The sequence below is a fragment of the Alexandromys fortis genome, unplaced genomic scaffold, assembly GCF_014885135.2.
Source record: "Alexandromys fortis isolate MF-2015 unplaced genomic scaffold, M_Fortis_MF-2015_v1.1 scaffold_51, whole genome shotgun sequence".
NCBI classification, from domain to species: domain Eukaryota; kingdom Metazoa; phylum Chordata; class Mammalia; order Rodentia; family Cricetidae; genus Alexandromys; species Alexandromys fortis.
This window is the reverse complement of record NW_026067925.1, coordinates 1,040,736-1,059,177: the sequence shown is the minus strand read 5'-3', so window position 1 is coordinate 1,059,177 and position 18,442 is coordinate 1,040,736. Positions and strand designations below refer to the sequence as shown.

The 18,442-nt window shown below is 46.9% G+C and overlaps 2 protein-coding genes across 2 annotated transcripts in view; one reads left to right on the top strand and one right to left on the bottom strand.

Annotated features, from left to right (window-relative positions):
* The window catches only part of Copa (COPI coat complex subunit alpha), a 46,680-nt gene extending 46,478 nt beyond the window's left edge, over positions 1 to 202 (bottom strand). The window contains exon 1 of the mRNA XM_050142790.1: positions 36 to 202. Within this exon, the coding sequence (XP_049998747.1) occupies positions 36 to 75 (40 nt within the window). The 5' untranslated portion in view covers positions 76 to 202. The remainder of the gene's footprint in view (positions 1 to 35) is intronic.
* A 25-nt stretch (positions 203 to 227) lies between these two features.
* Ncstn (nicastrin) lies at positions 228 to 16,548 on the top strand. Its single transcript, XM_050142792.1, has 17 exons — positions 228 to 391; positions 1,720 to 1,824; positions 6,314 to 6,437; positions 6,825 to 6,946; positions 7,320 to 7,465; positions 8,609 to 8,759; positions 9,067 to 9,176; positions 9,385 to 9,537; positions 10,071 to 10,175; positions 10,313 to 10,390; positions 11,560 to 11,732; positions 13,181 to 13,283; positions 13,393 to 13,488; positions 13,952 to 14,039; positions 14,555 to 14,709; positions 14,988 to 15,200; positions 15,769 to 16,548. Exons 1-17 carry the CDS (start codon positions 307 to 309, stop codon positions 15,889 to 15,891), a joined length of 2,130 nt encoding a protein of 709 aa, XP_049998749.1. The 5' UTR covers positions 228 to 306; the 3' UTR covers positions 15,892 to 16,548.
* The last annotated feature ends 1,894 nt before the right edge of the window (positions 16,549 to 18,442 follow it).

The window sequence follows — 18,442 nt, the reverse complement described above, 5'->3', positions numbered from 1 at the left end:
ACCCCCGTTGTTCTCCTTTTCTTCTTCTTCACTACCTTTGACCCGCGCGCTCTTGGTCTCGAATTTGGTTAGCATCCTTCAGGCCTCCGGTTCCCAGGTCCGATTAGCCGCTACGGCCGCTCCCGGCTGTGGTTGCCTTCCCAAGGCCTCCACGTCAGCTACCCGAGGTCGTGGCTCCCGGAAGCTCCGCAACAGTAACTTCCGGTCTTTGGAGCGCTGGGCTACAGAGACGGTGCCGGCGGAAGCCTAGAGAGGCCGATACGAGACTGGAAGGGATCCGATGCTTCCGCCCTGCGGAGAGGCAAGATGGCTACGACTAGGGGCGGCTCTGGGCCTGACCCAGGAAGTCGGGGTCTTCTTCTCCTTCTGTCTTTTTCCATGACACTGGCAGGTGAGGCCACCCTACCCCGGGGCTCTGCTCTGTAAGGAGAACCGTCCGGATCGGCTCTTCGCCAAGCGCAGGCGTTGCCCTTCTGGTTCCCATTGCCCCTCTGTCCCCCCCGCCCTGTAAATCCGTCTTGTCTTTCGTTCCCATGACATAAGTTCCCCCTTTGACAGGACCTTCGTTTCCTATCTCCCGAGGCGCGGCGTTTCGGTCAGTTCTCACAAGCCCTTACCCGAGGTTCCTGTCTGATTCTCTTATACCTTATTCACTTGTCTCGTTTTCTTTAAAGCCCCAGCCACCCCACCCACAACCCAAAGGGACAGGTGTAAAAAGCTCAGCCTGCTTTCTTTCTCTGGGCTAGTATTTTTGAGACCAAAAGTCTTGTTTTGTGGGAGCTTTTACAACCCTGGGAGGGGGGAGTGCCCTCATTTCCTCCTGTTGATGGTTGTATACTAAATATGTGTTCCTTATTTCCTTTACTTACTAAAGTGAGGGTAAGCTGGGCTTGGATGCTTTAAACTGTTAAGAGGGAAGTAATGAGTCAAGGACTTTTAGACGTTTAATGTATATGAATATTTTCATTTTTTTCGATTTAATATTCATTTAGTAATTTCGCAATTACGAATTACAGTCACTAACACATCAGTAATTCTTTATAGTGTGTTCAACTAAGAATTGAGCAAAGTGTAAATATTTCCTTATATGGTTATGGCTTTCTAGTTAAGTCTTAAAATGCAAGCATTCCGGTGTATAACCATGACTAAATTGTCCCCTCCATTCACATTGTTTTCGACCTTCTTCAAGGAAGAAACGGTAGCCGCCACATACTCTAGCTGTGTACACAAATGATCTGATGTTTGATTGAACAGGTGTGTGGCATAAGGTTTCTCCTAGGCCTGTTCAGATTCTTAGCTGGGTTTTGTTGTTGAATGCTTTTCTTTGTTTGGTTTTGGTAAGCTATATTCTCACACCAGAGGTCTTTTGCTAATTGGTAATATACATACAAGATAGAAAAGCAGAAGTCTGTACCCATGCAACCAGACACTGACACATCTCAAGTCAAGGACTTTTGACAAATCATTTTTTAGCTTTATTGTTAATTGGTCATCATGGAGTTTAATAACTTCCTAAGTTATTAAATAGTTATTAATAGCTAGGTACTCTTATACAACGTTTATGTTCCAATAATGTGACCAAGAAGTGAAAATAGTGATCATTAATCCCGTGTTAGAAAATATGACAGGGAATGATTTACCATGAGCCAAGCTAATGATGATAGAGGCTAATACCAAATATCTTTCATTTTTCCCTAATACTTTTTATCTTCTGGCCAGGATTGTGTCTGGGAAACTCAGTGGAGAGGAAAATCTACATCCCCTTAAATAAAACAGCTCCTTGTGTCCGCCTGCTCAATGCCACTCATCAGATCGGCTGCCAGTGTAAGTTGAAATTGCAGTTTGTATTTGTGGCCGATAATAACTCAGTTTGCATCGTGGATATGCAGAAATACTTGTATCCTGCTTAGGAATTTTGGCATTCCAATCAGAGTGTTTCTATAGGAGGTGATTAGCATCTGTCAAACCAGGCAAGATAATAAGAGCTAAAATTTAGTAAATGTTTTTTTAATGTGTGCATTATATTTTTACCTCCACATCAATCCCTGTTACTAACATTGTACAAACAGTGGGACTAAAACTCACAGAAACTGTTTAGCTTTCCCACCATTATCATAATAAGAAATCGTGCTAGGACCTGAACCCTGGTGCGACTCTTAACTATTTTATCATAGAGTTCTCTAAGGAAGAAGAAATCCATATTCTATAGAATCTAGCCATCACTCTGACATCTGAGTGATTTTTTTTTTTTTGAGCCAAAATGGCCTTTTTTTTCTTCATTTGAGCAGAACCTTATTGTGCACCCCAGTCTGACTTTAGCCTTCTGCATAATTCTGGGGCTGCAAATATGCACCCCTTTGTCTGAGCTTCTCTTGTTGTTTTGTGATGCTGTTGATTAAATCCCTATCCTCCAACTAGTATCCCCAGCCTCCAAAAATCAGCTTCTTCACCGGCAGTAAACTAGTTGAAGAAAAAGCATTAAAAATGCTAAGCAGGTGGCCAGAGAAATGGTTCAGTGATAGAGAGCGTTCATTGCTCTTGCAGAGGGCTGACTTTTGGTTTCCAGCACCCACATGGTGGCTCTCAACTAGCTATTACTTCAGTTCCAGGAAATCTGATGATGCTTCTCACCTCCGCTGGCACTAAACACATGTGCACATACATACATGGAGGCAAAACACTCACGTACATAAATAATTTTTTAAAAATATTTATTTTTATTTATTTGTTTTTTATGACAACTAAGGGCTGGGGATGGCTCAGTAGGTAAAATAGTTCTTAGGCATGAATTTGAATCTCTGGAATCCACATTTTTAAAACAGCTAGAGGCATAATATGATTGCTTATAATCCTAGCATTCCTATAGAGAGGCAGGATGCAGAGACAGTAGAGTCAGTGGAAACTCACAGGCCAGGTAGTCTGTTGTGATCCTGCCCCAAACAAGACCGAAGACAAGGACAGAGCTGACGTTGTCTTCTGTCGGGCATTTGCACACAGTGCACACGTGTACACACAAATGCCAGATAAAGGCTGGGGATGGAAGTAGTCGGTAGAGTGCTTTCCTAGCAAATACAGAGTCCTGGTTCAAGTCCCTAGCACCGTATACATTACATATAGTGGCACTGCTGTAATAACAACCAGGAGGTAGGCTGCCAAAGCCAGCCTGAGGTAGAGACCCTATTGCCCATGCCATCTACCAAAAGAGAAGTAAGTGAAGTATTTGGACTTATCCTTGTACTTTGTAAATGCGGTCCAAAACAGTACCATGAGAACACTGTCACTCTCGGTACTGTATAAATTGCTGGAAGGGTAGCTCAGTGGTGGAGCGCTTGCCTAATATGCACAAGACCCTGAATTCTAGCTCTTGGTACTACACATATTAAAAAAAATAAATAAAATAAAAATTACAGCTGTTTTCGGCTTGAGCTATCTGTTATCATCAGATTGTAGTCTTCTGTGAACAGTAGCTCTGTCAGGATATATTTTTGCAGATAAGCAGGGCCTGATCTTGGCTTTATTATCAAATTGATCACTTCCTGAATTTTAGTTGATCCTTTTAATAATGACTGGGATAGTGATACATAAAGCTGAAAGTTAAAGTATCTCCTTTTTTCTTTTTCTGTTTTTAAAGACAGTATCTAATTATATAGCCCAGACTGGTCTTGAACTTGTGATCTTCTTGTCTCAGGCTTCCTAATGCTGAAATCCCGTAGTCACGGTCCTCCATTTCCTGCTTCAAACACGTTTTAAATAAGCGTCTGTTGTTGATGTGGAGTAAAGTGTCAAGCAGTTTTATGTGATTTTCTTCCATCTTGGTTGAAAAGAAACTCAGTTACTAGAAAGTAAGGAATTTTCTCAGGGAGGTAGTTAATGCTTTTCTACCTGTACTTCCGTGAGCTATACTACAAGCTAATTGTCCCACGTCGCCCATACAGGAAACACCTCAAGCAGATTCATTGGTTACAGACAGCCTTAAGGTTTTTGGATTTAGTTTCTCTTCTGAGTTGTGAATGAAGGAGAACTAGGTCCAGGGTAGGCTGAAATCAGACCACTGGACCTGTCAGAGCCTGATTGCAAGGACCCCATCCTCCTGAAGCAGGGCTCTAAAAACTCTCCTTTGGAGATGAGTCACTGCATGTTCTCCAGGCAGCCCCGTGGGAAGCAGAGCGGTACCTCTGGAGATAAAGCCAAAGCTAGTGCCGAGAGAAGAGGGAGGGGCTGGACTCTGGCCACTTCCTCATTAGGATCGTGTTTCCCTTCCAACCTGCTTACTTCTGAGTCTTGCTTCATCACATCAGTCCATTCCTTCACAGGCAACACCCTTTTAATTAGGGTTGGAGCTTATGAAACCAAGGAGAAAAAATGAGCTCTAGATTTGATTTTCTGATTATTATGACCCACTTATTGGATCCTTAAAGTGCTCAAAGAGAGCTACATGTAACTTTTCCCTCCATCCCCACTGTAGAAGATGAATAGGGATAAGAAAACTGTTCCTTCCTGAAGATCCAGAGAAAGCAAACACATTACTTGAAACTCTGCAGTCAGGACCTGGATGAGAGTCCAGATTTCTTTAGTTCAGCATCACAGTTTGTCTCTTCCCTGTCCTCCTTAGAGCTGGTTACCAGTTACCTTTATTTCTTAATTCACCACACTGACTTTTCTCATGTTTTAAGAACTTTAGCAAGTAGGAGACTGTTTTCTCCTTTCTATTGTTTTACTTAAAACCTTTGTTAATATCTGGATCTTAACTAAAGCGATCCCCAGCTCCGCAATTCTTCCACTACGTTTTATTGCCATGGCTATGATCCTGTTAATTATTTACTATATATAAGGCATAGGCAAATGTTGTAGATTCTTCACTGTATTTACTGTTTATTAAATGTCCCTGGAGAAGAGTTCTGTTTAGTTAGCAATTGAGAAGTACTTGATGGTTTCCAGTCTTCTGCCAGTTGCAAGTCGATTTCAGTGCTGTGGTCTAGAAGCATAGTTCTTACGTCTGACTGTAAATAGCCAAGAATTATATATGATAATTTTAGAAAATACATATATCCAGGCTGCACTGAGATAATGCCCAAGCATTTATACTTTCTAAAATTCCAGTGGCTGGGGGTGCAGCTCATTGGTAGTGGGTGTTGTCCACAAGTCCTCTGACTCAGTCCCTAGTGCCAAAAAAGCAAAGCAAAGAATACTTCCGATGTAATTGTACTCCACAGTTGTGTGAGGGCTAGGTCTAAAGTAACTCTCGAATAGCACATCTAGTCTTCCCTGGGTTGCCTTAACATGAATCCCTAGAGACTCAGGCTATCATGTTAAATTCTAGACATCCTGGACTGTGGTTCATTTGTTCTGTGAGGCAATACTTCCTAGTCTTTGTCATATCATAAGATGCATAGAAATATTGAATTTGGCATCCTAACATATAAAAATGGGTATTATTCATGGGTCATCCTGGGTAAATGAGGAGTCTGCTCTGGTTTTTGGACAATTGAGGATCTTTTGAAACCCTAGATTCCCAGAAATGAGTCAGTGATTATCAGCATGTCTTCAGTCCATTCCAGTCCTATCAAGTTGGGAAGCTCTGCTCTAGAGAGCTCAGAGTTCTAGATTAAAATCACCTAACCCTGGCCAGGAGCAAACAAAGACATTCCCAAAGGAGGCTGGAGAATGGCTGTTGAGCCACAGAATCTGTGTCTTTTCAAAGGAAGATCAAAGCCAGAAGTCTGAGCTGGCAATAGAGAGTCTGGCATTTTCTGGAGGAAAAATCAGATTTTGGAACTTAAATGTCTAGTGTTCTAGAATCTTGTTATATAGTTAAGTGAGATCTTTGGAATTGGGTTAAAAAGAAAAGTGCAGTCTTTCTAACATCTAATAAAAAGGGCTGTAGAGGCCAGCAAGAAGACCCAAAGGGTGAAGGCTCTTGTTCTACAATCCTAATGACCCAAGTTCAAACTTTTAAAAAAAATTCAGAAAGACTTCTAATGAGTCCTCTTGGCTTTTGTTCTCCTTTTCCTCCTTCAAATGGAGCTGGGGTAATTCAGCTCTTCAAGTCTAGAAGTGGCAGTGTTTACCCTAATATTTTGTGACATCTTTAGAGATAAAATCTACAGAAGCTGGATGTGGTGGCCTTGAATCACAGCACTTGGAAAACAGAGGCAGGAGGATCACTGCAAATTCAGGGCCAGCCTGGTCTACACAGTCAGTTCAGGTCAGCCAGGGTTACATAGTGAGACCCTGTTGTTGTTGTTTTTTTTAAAAAAAATCTGCAGAATTATCAACCATTGGAGCTTTAATTTGACCCATTCTGTCCTGGCAGCTTCAATTAGTGGGGATACAGGAGTTATCCATGTAGTGGAGAAAGAAGAGGACCTGCAGTGGGCGTTGACGGATGGCCCCAACCCTCCATACGTGGTTCTATTGGAGGGCAGGCTCTTTATCAGGTAAGAACTGTATGTGTCATTCTGGAACTGTATGTAGAGAAAGAAAAGATCTGCTCCTTGTACTGATGAGTGGCAACTTCTGTTGCACTAGTCTGGTGTGGGAAGGGAAGCTGGGTTTATATTCAGAAAAGAGGTAACATCAAAAGGAATCATCTTATTGATCTCAAAATTAGACCTTCAGGGAAGGAGGGTTGTCCAAAACCACGCAGGGACAAGGTAAATGAAACCCTGAACTCAGGTTGGACCATAGTCCAGACTCAGAAGTTAAGACCCAAAAGAGAAGAAGTGAGTTGGAGTTCTGAGTCCCTAACTCTCCAGTTGTTTCCGTCTTGAGTATTAGTCTCTCTGATACCTTCCTGTCTTCTCTCCTGTCCTTGTCCGTTCTAGGGATGTAATGGAAAAGCTGAAGGGGAAAACCAACAGAATTGCTGGTCTTGCAGTGACTCTAGCCAAGCCCAATTCGACTTCAAGCTTCTCTCCTAGTGTGCAGTGCCCAAATGATGGGTTTGGTAAGAGCCTCAGAAGCTCATGAGAACCTTCTATTGTACAAAGCTAAATGTTACACCAGCATCAGGTCTCAGGGGCAGGGGGCAGATGTCTGTGTGGACTATGTACAACAACTGACTCCTCCCCACTTCCTCTTCCACCATTCCTTCTTGTCACATGCTCAGATACCTAATCTGCCAGCCTGGGCTTCCCTGATAGCAGTTTCTATCTAATGGGGCTGGTGATAGATTCATGACTGCCTCTTAGAATCATTGTCTCTTTCTGTACTCTTAGCCCCAGCCCTATGATATCCTAACCTTCCTACTTCTCCTGGTCCCTAAATACTTGGTGCTTCAATATACTGTTCTCTGTACCCCTCCCTGCCTCCTCCCTCAGGTGTTTACTCCAACTCCTATGGGTCAGAGTTTGCTCACTGCAAACAAACACTGTGGAATGAACTGGGCAATGGCTTGGCTTATGAAGACTTCAGTTTTCCCATCTTTCTTCTTGAAGATGAGAACGAAACCAAGGTCATCAAGCAGGTACTGACTCTGCCAGCTTCTGGCGATTCCAGTAAGAAACAGGATTATTTTTCCCATTGCTGTCCTGTTTGGTGGGTGGCTTGTTCTGCTAGTGCACACCTTGAAAGAGGTCAGCCTGATCTGCAGAGCTAGTTCCAGGACAGCCAGGGCTACACAGAGAAACCCTGTTTCAAACAAAAACAAAAAAACGACATAAAAAGAACTTTGGACCAGGTGTGATGCCTCATGCTTAATCTCAGGGACTGGCAAGAATAGGTCAGCCTGGAGTGAGAGCTTGTCTGATAAAGGTCAAAACAAAAACAGAAAGAGAGAGCATTGAACTAGGGGTTGAGCGCTTGAGTTCAGTAAATCCCTGAGATTCTCTCTCTCTGTCTCTCTGTGTATGTATGCAATGTGTATACCTGAGTATATATGCAAAGGCCAGAGGAAGGCATCAGATACCTTTCCCTATCACTCTCCACCTTACTCCCTTGAGACAGGAAGCTGAACCTAGACTGGCAGCCAGCAAGCTCCTGCAGTCCTCTCGTCTTTTCTCCCAACATCACTGGGGTTACGGGTTCATGCTTGGTTGTGTCCAGCATTTTACATGGGTGCTAGGATTGGAACATAGCTCTTCATGTTTGCACAGCGAACACCCTTACCCCCTGAGCCATCTCGGATGAGTTGTTTACGGCTCTGATGTCTTTGTTCTGTCTAGTCCAGTGTCTTCACTTTAAGATAAATTGAGAGATTTGTCTTTAGAATGACAAAATGAGTTGCTGGCCAAGCTGTCCTGAATTTTTATTCTTTATTTCTGAAGCCAGGCACAGTAACACACTCCTGTACTGTCAATGCTGGGGAAACTGAAACAGGATTATGAGTAAACTGTGTAGCAAGACCCTGTGGTGGCTGAAGCTTGGACCACACCAGTTAGAATTGGATAAGTTTATCTGCTCCAACCAATCTGTTGAGTCCATGCTATTTGTACTGATTGAGGAATTTTTCTCTTTGACCTTATATGGTTATCCCAGGACACCTGTAGCTTGGGGACTTATGTCTCCCAAAAGGGAATGGCTTCAGAATGGAGCTGGGTCTTCCTCTTCCTGGAAAGCGAGAGAGGGCCTCCACAGCTAGCAGTCTCAGTGGGGTCCATCTCCTCTCCAGTGCTATCAAGATCACAACCTGGGTCAGAATGGCTCTGCACCAAGCTTCCCACTGTGTGCTATGCAGCTCTTCTCACACATGCACGCCGTCATCAGCACCGCTACCTGCATGCGGCGCAGCTTCATCCAGAGCACCTTCAGCATCAACCCAGGTAGGCAGAGAGCCAAGCCATGCAGGTGGACTGCGGTGAGTGGGGTGGGCCCAGCCGGGGAGGTTGGTGAGATCATCCAGGGAAGAGTGGGCCCAGGCAGCAGGCACTGGATGGGAGAATCTTGAAGAGAAGAGGCAGCCTGCACCTGAAGTGGACGGTGGCAGAGAAGCAGAGCTAGAGCTGTTGAAGGTGGAGAAAATGGTCCTCGGAGTTTATGGGGACGGAGCCTAAGCCATCTTGAAGGCATTCTCAACAACTGCCTTCTCCCTTAGTACTATTGATCTCTCGTTGTTTGTGTCCTACTCAGAAATCGTCTGTGACCCCTTATCTGACTACAACGTATGGAGCATGCTTAAGCCTATAAATACATCTGGGGCATTAGAACCTGATGACAGGGTTGTGGTTGCTGCCACCCGGGTGAGTGTTGCCCCTGTGCAGCATGGGCAGGGCTCCCCATTAGATACATCTGATTTCAGAGTGAGCACACTGGGGAGCCTTAAGTGGAGAGGGAGCTGGGCTGTTGGACTCCTTGGCTCTAGTACTTGCCCCAAAGAGAAGGCGCTTACTTGGCTCTAGCGGTCCAGTTTTAAAGTACACCACCCTGTCTTGTCTTCTGCTATTCCAGCTGGATAGCCGGTCCTTTTTCTGGAACGTGGCCCCAGGGGCAGAAAGTGCTGTAGCCTCCTTTGTCACTCAGCTGGCTGCAGCTGAAGCTTTGCACAAGGCACCTGATGTGACCACCCTACCCCGCAATGTGATGTTTGTCTTCTTCCAGGGGGTAAGGGCTTTTCCCTAGGGCAAGATGGCAATGAAGAGGGGATGGTAATGGTGGGAGAGGAATTACTGACCTGAGCTGTTAACCAAAGCTTCTGCATGCATCTCTCTGTTTCCCCTTTGGCATCCTCTGTTTTAGGAAGCTTAGATTTCCTGAATTGATGTGTCCCCTTCCTTCCCCCATTAACAAAATTCGTTTGAGGCTTCCTTTCATGTTTACTGTCCAATCCCTGTGGTGTTACAGCTTGGCTGAAGTGCACGGTAGTAGAAGCCAGAGCTGTGGAGATGGTGGAGAATCAAGAAGCAACTGTAGCAGCTGGTGTTTGCTTCAAGCCTGTACAAAGGCTGCTTTCCCCACCTCTAGGCTCAAAAATCCCATGATTCATGCATGTGAGAGGCAGCTGGGAGGTTCCGGGGGGATGGTAGATCTCATGACTGTAAGATGACTGTTGGCTAAGATAACCCAAGAAAGCAACCCACTGTGTTGACCTCAGACTGCCCTATCCCTTGGGAATCTCTCCTATCTCCACTCCTCAGGAGACTTTTGACTACATTGGCAGCTCAAGAATGGTCTATGACATGGAGAACGGCAAGTTTCCCGTGCGGCTCGAGAACATCGACTCGTTTGTGGAGCTGGGACAGGTGTGAGCCTCTATCCTCCACCTCTTCCTCGCACTTAAGCACCCTGTTCTGCAGCTGTCACCCATCCCCTAATGTCTGTGTCCCAGACATGGGTCACAGCAGGAGACAGAATGCATGGTGCTCTGCATCCTTCCCAGGTGGCCTTAAGAACTTCCCTAGATCTCTGGATGCACACAGATCCCATGTCTCAGAAGAACGACTCTGTGAAGAACCAGGTAATCCAACAGATAAGAGAAAGGATAAAATTAGGTGTTGGCTAAAGCTGAACACCACTGCTTTGTGAGAAGAATCATAGAGACGATGGTATCTCATCGGTTCCCTGGAGTAGGTAGTTCTCTGTGATCATTCAGCACCTAAATTCTATCACTACTGACATGTGAGTGGCTGTTCCTTCTTTCTCTTCTTTTCCTTTCTTCCTTTCTTCTTTCTTTTTCTTTTCTTTTCTTTCTTTCTTTTTTTTTTTTTTTTGTTTTGTTTTTCAAGACATAATAGCCCTGGCTGTCCTGAAACTCTGTAGACCAGGCTGTCCTCGAACTCACAGAGATCATCTGCCTCTGCCTCCCAAGTATTGGGATTAAGGCGTACTTCACCACCACCTAGTGTGACTTGCTCTTTCTGTTCTAGTGTTGCTGTCCTATGGACCCAGTTGTCAGAGCTGCCTGCTGGAGTCCTGCCTGCACCAGGCTCCTGCCCAAATTGCCTTCCACTTTATTGGGGGGGGGGGGAATTTACAGATTTATTTTATCTTATCTGTATGAGTATTTGCCTGCATGTATATTCACCATATGCATGTCTGGTGCTCAGGATCAGAAGAGGGGCAGATTTTCGAGAACTGGAGTTACAGATAGGTATGAACCACCGTGTTGGTACTGAGGATCAAACCTGGGTTCCTGCAAAAGCAAAAGCAACAAGTACTTTTAACCACTGAGCCATCTCTCTTGCCTCTGCCCTCCTCTTTCTCCATGCTTATTCATGACTCTTATGTCCTACCAAGTGCAGCTGTATGCCTGCTTTTCTCCTTGGAGTGCTCTTGTTGCCTCTTCAGTTGCTGTCATATCTGCTCTGGACTCCTGTAGCACTTAGAGAATGACTTACATATTTGGCATTTTGTTGTTGATTGGCCCCCTCCAGATCTGCACAATGAATTATACAGGAAACACCCACTGAGGATAAGGCAAAGTCCTGAGGACAGAACTTACCTATAAATGTGGAAAACCCAGGCATCTTTGGGCTCTAATTTCCTAACTGTAGAAAGAACCATGGGAACTGTAGGGAATTCAGTCTTGGTTCCAGGGCATTTGAAGAATATATCTGGGAGAGCATAGGCTGATAGAGCCCTCCCGCCACCTCGCCTCTCAGCAGTCTGCTTCTGTTCCTTCCTCAGGTGGAGGACCTCCTGGTCACTCTGGAGAAGAGTGGTGCTGGTGTCCCTGAAGTTGTCCTCAGGAGACAGAATCAGTCCCAGGCCCTTCCACCATCATCTCTACAACGATTTCTTCGGGCTCGAAACATCTCGGGTGTGGTTCTGGCCGACCACTCTGGTTCCTTCCATAACCGGTAAGTCACCTGGCCCCGCACCTTCTTTGTTCTCAGAGACAGTCTAGTCTGTAGTCTGGGCGGAAGATGCCGTCTCTTCCCGCCCCACCCGGTCGCCTGTCCACAGGAGGCCTGGAACCCTGGTCCTTAACCTCGAGCACCCCTCGTGCAGTCATCCTCTGCTGTGGATCCACTTCTCCCAGGTTCTCCCGGCACCTGTGCTCCCAATGGCTGCCACGGAGGTCTTCATCAGGAGTTCTATTTGGGGTCCCCAAGCAGTGTTCTTACTCTGAAATGTAACATGTTCTCACCACGTGGTAGGTGCACGTGGCTGATGTAGGAGAGGCCTCTGAAGATAAGAAGGCACCCGTCACCTCTCCTGGTTCTGGAGAGGTCATCACACTTTCCTAACTTGAGCTCAGGGATAATGGGGTTCTCACTCAGGCTAGATGTCTCTCTCTCTCTCTCTCTCTCTCTCTCTCTCTCTCTCTCTCTCTCTCTCCAGCCTCGTTGAACCCAAATGAGTTTTTAAATAAAAATGTTTAAACTTTGATTCTTTGACCCTAGCAAAGATCCTTTCTCACTCACTCTAGGGGGTGGTGGTTCTAGATTACTGTCACTATCAGCTTTTCTTTTTCCTATGGGGTAAGAGATAATTCACTTGATTATGTGGCTTGCTTGGCTCTTTCTTGGGGGCAGCAGTTCATACCTACATAAGAGGCATTTGAGAAGGAAGGCTGAGCGTGCTCTTTAAAATATGTTTCCTTGGCACTCACAGGGACAGTTACAGTGATCTGATCCAGAGTGTCTGTCTGTGAGCATCCCTGGTTTTAGCCCCGACAGCCTCCCCTCTGTCACTGTGAGCATTTGTGGGAACACTCATACAGGGAGATAGTTCTCTGAAAAGCCAGGCAGCCTCCTGTGTGTTCAGAGCCTGCTGCTGCTGCTTTTTCTTCTTCTTCTTCTTCTTCTTCTTCTTCTTCTTCTTCTTCTTCTTCTTCTTCTTCTTCTTCTTCTTCTTCTTCTTCTTCTTCTTCCTTCTTCCTTCTTCCTTCTTCTTCTTCTTATTATTATTCTTTTTGGTCTTTCAAGACAGGGTTTCACTGCAGATTTGGAGCCTGTCCTGGAACTCATTCTGTAGACCAGGCTGGCCCCGAACTGACAGAGATCTGCCTGTCTCTGTCTCCCAAGTGCTGGGATTAAAGGCGTGCGCCACCCCTGCCCGGCTGTGTGACTTATTTTTTATACTCTGTCCAGCAGCAGAGGCTTTAAATTGCTTTACCTCACCGTTATTCCTACTTCCCCATTTCCAATACCCTTTTAATAATGGAGCCTGATTTTCTCTTTCCTTTTCCCACTGGACAATGAAAAATAAGATAGCAAGCAAGTTCCCACATAAGGATATTTAGATAGGAAAGGGACAAGGACCTGGCTTCATATGGCAGGGCTCATGCTGACTTTCCTGGCAGGTATTACCAGAGCATTTATGACACTGCTGAGACCATTAACGTGACCTATCCGGAGTGGCAGAGCCCAGAAGAGGATCTGAACTTTGTGACAGACACTGCCAAGGTAGCACTGACCTGGGCTGGGTGGGAACATTGGAAATACAGCAGAGATGGCCCAACGGAAGCCCTGGGAGACAGGTGAGCCATCCAGCCCCTCTCCTCACCCGCTGCAGGCACTGGCAAACGTGGCCACAGTGCTGGCTCGTGCATTGTATGAGCTTGCAGGAGGAACCAACTTCAATGACTCCATTCAGGCTGATCCCCAAACAGTAAGAAAAGATGGGCCCCTAGTCCCTCCTGTTTCTGTTAACACAGGCCACCCCCACCCCCTGTGGTCCTTGCCAACTTTCTAAACTTGGGAATTTAGCATGCCTGTTCATGCCTGCAAGGATGATACTTGAGTGCTCTTGAGTGGCTTCATCTACATCCTTGTGAACTGCCCACTGTCTCCCAACCCCGGGAGACGTCCTGTCTCATAACTGATCTCTGCTCGTTGTTTCCCTGGTCTTGCTAAAAGTCACAACGTGGGCTGGAGAGGTGGCTCAGAGGTTAAGAGCATTGGGTGCTCTTCCAGGAGACCTGAGTTCAATTCCCAGCAACCACATAGTAGCTCACAGCCATCTATGATAAGATCTGGCGTGCTCCTCTGGTGTGTGTATACATAATAAATAAAAAAAAAATCTTTAAAAAAAAAGTCACAACGTTTTTTTCTTCTCTGTGTCCCAATCCTAGGTTACACGTCTGCTCTATGGGTTCCTGGTTAGAGCCAACAACTCGTGGTTCCAGTCTATCCTCAGACAGGACCTAAGGTCCTATTTGGGTAAGCATCTGCTCTGAGAGGGGGTCCCTATGTAGTTTCAGGAGCGGCGAGGCTGCGCCCTCGGCACCCAGCCGCCCGCATGGCTAGGTTTACCTGAAATAATTACACGGAAACTGTATTCTTTTAAACACTGCCTGGCCCATTAGTTCCAGCCTCTTATTGGCCAGCTCTCACCGATTCAGCTTCCTTCTCCCGCATCCTGTTCTGTTTACTCCGCCCACCTAAGGGTGGGCCTACCAAATGGGCCTAGGCAGTTTCTTTATTAATAAGAAATCACTCCCACATCATTCCTACCCAACAAAATGTATAGAGAAAAAGGCGTCGTTTTGGTTAATCTTTATTCTTCTTTCCCTTTCTGCTTTCTTTCCCCATTTTCCTTTCTTTTTCTTGATGCTTACTGGGCTATTTTCTCTTAACCTGCTCCCTTCTGGTTCCTGCCAATTCTGGGTTCTTTCTGTTTCTGCCGACCTTGACCTCACCTCCCAAATTGTCCTTTCCCTTTGACCTGAAATCAGATGATGGGCCTCTTCAACACTACATCGCTGTCTCCAGCCCTACCAACACTACTTACGTTGTGCAGTATGCCTTAGCAAATCTGACAGGCAAGGTGACCGACCTCACCCGAGAGCAGTGCCAGGATCCAAGTAAAGTCCCAAATGAAAGCAAGGATGTGAGTGGCGGTGGGTGTCGGAGGTGTCCTGGGGCCTCTTTCCCTTGGAAGAGTTGGAAATCTGCCGGGCAGACGTGGGAATGGGCATGGGAAGGTAGAGGGATATAGTCCTTGAACCTGCGTGTTGAGGAAGCAGTATCCTGAGTGAAATTGGGCCACCTGTGGGATGAAGTGCCAGCCAGTTGGTGGGTTGGAATGTGGTGCTAATAGGGAAGCAGGGAGCGAGTGAGAAGACCCTCACCTCGGCCCTGTGCTCTCTGACCTGTCTTCTTGTGCAGCTGTATGAATACTCATGGGTACAAGGCCCTTGGAATTCCAACAAGACAGAGCGGCTCCCCCGGTGTGTGCGCTCCACAGTACGACTGGCCAGGGCCTTGTCCCCTGCCTTTGAACTAAGTCAGTGGGGCTCCACAGAATATTCTACATGGGCTGAGAGCCGCTGGAAAGACATCCAAGCTCGGATATTCCTGATTGCCAGCAAAGAACTTGAGGTAAGAATGGGCTGGAGGGAGGTAGTAGAGTTCCATTGAGGTCTTCTTTGCTATCTCTCATCTCAGTTCTGTTAGGCTCCTTTCTGTTGTTTCTCATTTGTCCCAGATTTACAGCAAAACCAGTGCAAATCTGTGCCTGGTCTGCTGTTGCCTCCCTTTCGAAGGCCTCTCTGCACTGATAGTGTGAATGCATGCTTATTTAGGAGAGCCGTGTTCAGTCTAAGAAGTTCAGTTGTGTCTTCCACTCCTGCCTAGCATCTACTTTATGGAATAGCTGGGAGGAGTCAGTCGAATAGTTACTGAGCCCCTGTTATAAGTAAGTCATGAGCATAAGTATAAGAGGACTGGAGCCTGAGTCCTGCCTACCTTCAGATCACTTAAAGAACACAGACACCGCTCTTTTCACCTAAGGAGAGCCCGGGCTGCTCACTGGGAAGATGCTGCCCATGGTTGTTGCTGGTTCTTGGTGCTTGAGTCTACTGTCAGAATTCTGATGTCGTTTCTTCCTGAGTTACCTAAGACTGTGGCGTCTGAGAACTCTTTCCTGCTCACACTTTCACCCTTGCAGTTCATCACCTTGATCGTGGGCTTCGGCATCCTCGTCTTCTCTCTCATCGTCACTTACTGCATCAATGCCAAAGCCGATGTCCTTTTCGTTGCTCCCCGAGAGCCAGGATCCGTGTCTTACTGAAGAAGACTCCAGCTCTCCCTACCAGCTTTGGACTTCATTTCCTCGATCAGTTGTTCCACTGGGAACAAACCACTAATTTATCACTGGACTGTCTCTGGGTCTGTCCTAGACTGGGATTGACACACGGAATGGAACTGTGAGTGGAGACAGGGAGAGATGGACAAGTTGCCTCCCCTTTCCCGCTCTCCTTTCCTGTCTGCTCCCCCTTCTCTAATACCAGGAATTATGATAGGAACTTCCTTCTGCTTAACTCACCAGTCGCCCACCCTTGTCTGCCCTTTCTTGGGATCCGTCTTGTTTTTCCATCCTGCTCCATACCTCCCTCTGATCCTAGTGTCACCCTACCCCCACCCCTGGACCCAGCCACCTGCTGGACAAGGAAGAGGATGTGAAGGACTGAGCATCAAATCCAAACTGCCCCAACCCTTGGGGAGAAGAGCGGGTTCTCTGGCTGAGCCCCTGTGTCTTTCTCACAGTCCTTTCTCCAGGCCCCCAGATGACGTTAGGGTGGGCATGCCGTTAGGTGGGTATCCCACCTCTAGCCCACAGTGCTCAGTTGTACTTTTTATTATTAAACTGTAATATCTATTTTTGTTGGGTTTTTTCCTTTTTTGTAAATATATAAATAGCAAGTTTCATTAAAATTATCCCATACAATTTGTATTTGTTCCTTTGTATTCTTCCCAGATCACCTTGTTCGGTGACCCCGGACTAGAGCACCGTGTGTATGTAGCCTTGCCCTCCAGAAGTAAGATACTGTTACAACACAGGGGAAATGCAGGGCTCGGACATCCCCAGAGACCCTCTTAGAACAGTATTAGTGGAGTTTCTGCTTACTGTATCCACTCTCAGCAGATGCAGCTCTAAGCCTTGAGCTCAGGGTTGGAGTGAGAGAGAGACAAAGACAGCCTTAGAACCGGATGCACTATTGAGTGTACTAAACAGAAGTGTTGTGATGTGCTGCAGATGGGAGTCAGGGCAATGGACGTGACCGTGAGTTAGGATTAGAATTCCCCTCACGCAGAAGCACAGCAAGCAGAAGCCCGTGTCTGGGCCGTGGTAAGTGTACTCAGTGTGCCTGAACCATGAGGGTGAGCAGGCGGTGAGGCCGGGGCCACACCCGAAGGTTCTTGGGTGGCATGCTAAGGAATTTGGGCCCTGTACTGATGGCGGACTTCTTGTCGCGCAACACAAGAGTGGTTTGGGGGCTGCTTCAGGGAGACTCTCAGCTCTTGGAGACCAAGTCCCTGTGTCTTCTATCTGCTCAGTTGCAGAACAGAGATGAGCAGAGCCGCGGTGATTGTGGGCCGAGGCTGAGTCAACAGAGGGTGGGGGAGAGAGCCAGCAGGGGTGGATGCCTACCTGGGGCTTGCTCTCCTTGTTGCTGGCCAGGAGGCCATTGCTCACACACGTCTGAAGACCAGTGGACATGGAAGGCCGGTGTTTGCACAGTCCAGACACCGTTCCTTGGTTGAGCTGTTTACCTTTTCGAGGATCCTGCTGAGAAGAGATAATTTTCCTCCAGGTTTCTCTCCAGGCTCCCTGGAGGAAGCATGGTCAGGGTTCTGAGATAGGAAATATACCCTGCTGCTCCCCTGCCAGCCCCCAGTTGGAGCTGGAAAAGCTGTGCTGGCACTGGTGGGAGCTGAGCACAGCTGCCGCCTTCGGCTGGGCCGGCTCCATGCCTCCCTTGGCCAACAGGTCTCCCAGAGGACAGAGCAGTAAACTCCCTCATCCTGCTGGCAGCTTCAGGAAGCGGGGACATGGCTGGGTACCAGAGAGGGGGCTAAATGGAGAAGCAGAGGCTTGGGCATAGTCAAGGGATCTGGGTAGGAAAAAAAGGACAAGATGTTTCCTGCTCCTAGGGAAGAACACAGACTACGAGGTCATCTGTCTTCCATGCTGCCTTGCTCCAGTCGCACCATTCTTCATCCCTGCCCCCTGCCAGCATCCTCAGAACCCAGTTCTTCACGGTCTCTGCAGAGGCCAGACTCCATGGAAGGAACATAGGGACTCCCAGACCCAGTGTGCTGGCCTCTCAAGAGGTTACCCTTTGTGCCCTGAAGACCAAGTGGCCTGCAGCATCTTAGGACCCACTTTTATTATAATGCCTTAGTCTTCCTTTGTCCCCTAGAAGGTCTGGGCCTTCTGAAATGTGTCATTTTCTAGCCCCTTTCCCTTCCCCCAGGGCTTCTCTCTCACCCTACATTTTGTTAGCTTCGTATCAGCCCTTCTCTCCGAGTCCAGGTAGAAAGTTGAGTGAATGACTCCCTATGCCTCGATACCAGTCTGTCTATCCACGGAGACACCTTATCCCTCAAGTCTAACCAGGAGGCCTCCCTCCAGCCAGTGTCTTCTCCAGTCTGTTTGAATAAAGATGCTGTTTTCTCTTTTTAACATCTTGGTGGTTGTTGTTGAAAAGCACACTCTAGGAAGAGATGTTTACTTTTGTGTGTACCGGTGTGCACGCGCGTGTCAGAGCATGTGTGTGGTCAGAGGACAACTCTGGGGAGCCAGTTCTCTTCTACCGCGGGACCCAGGGATCAACCTT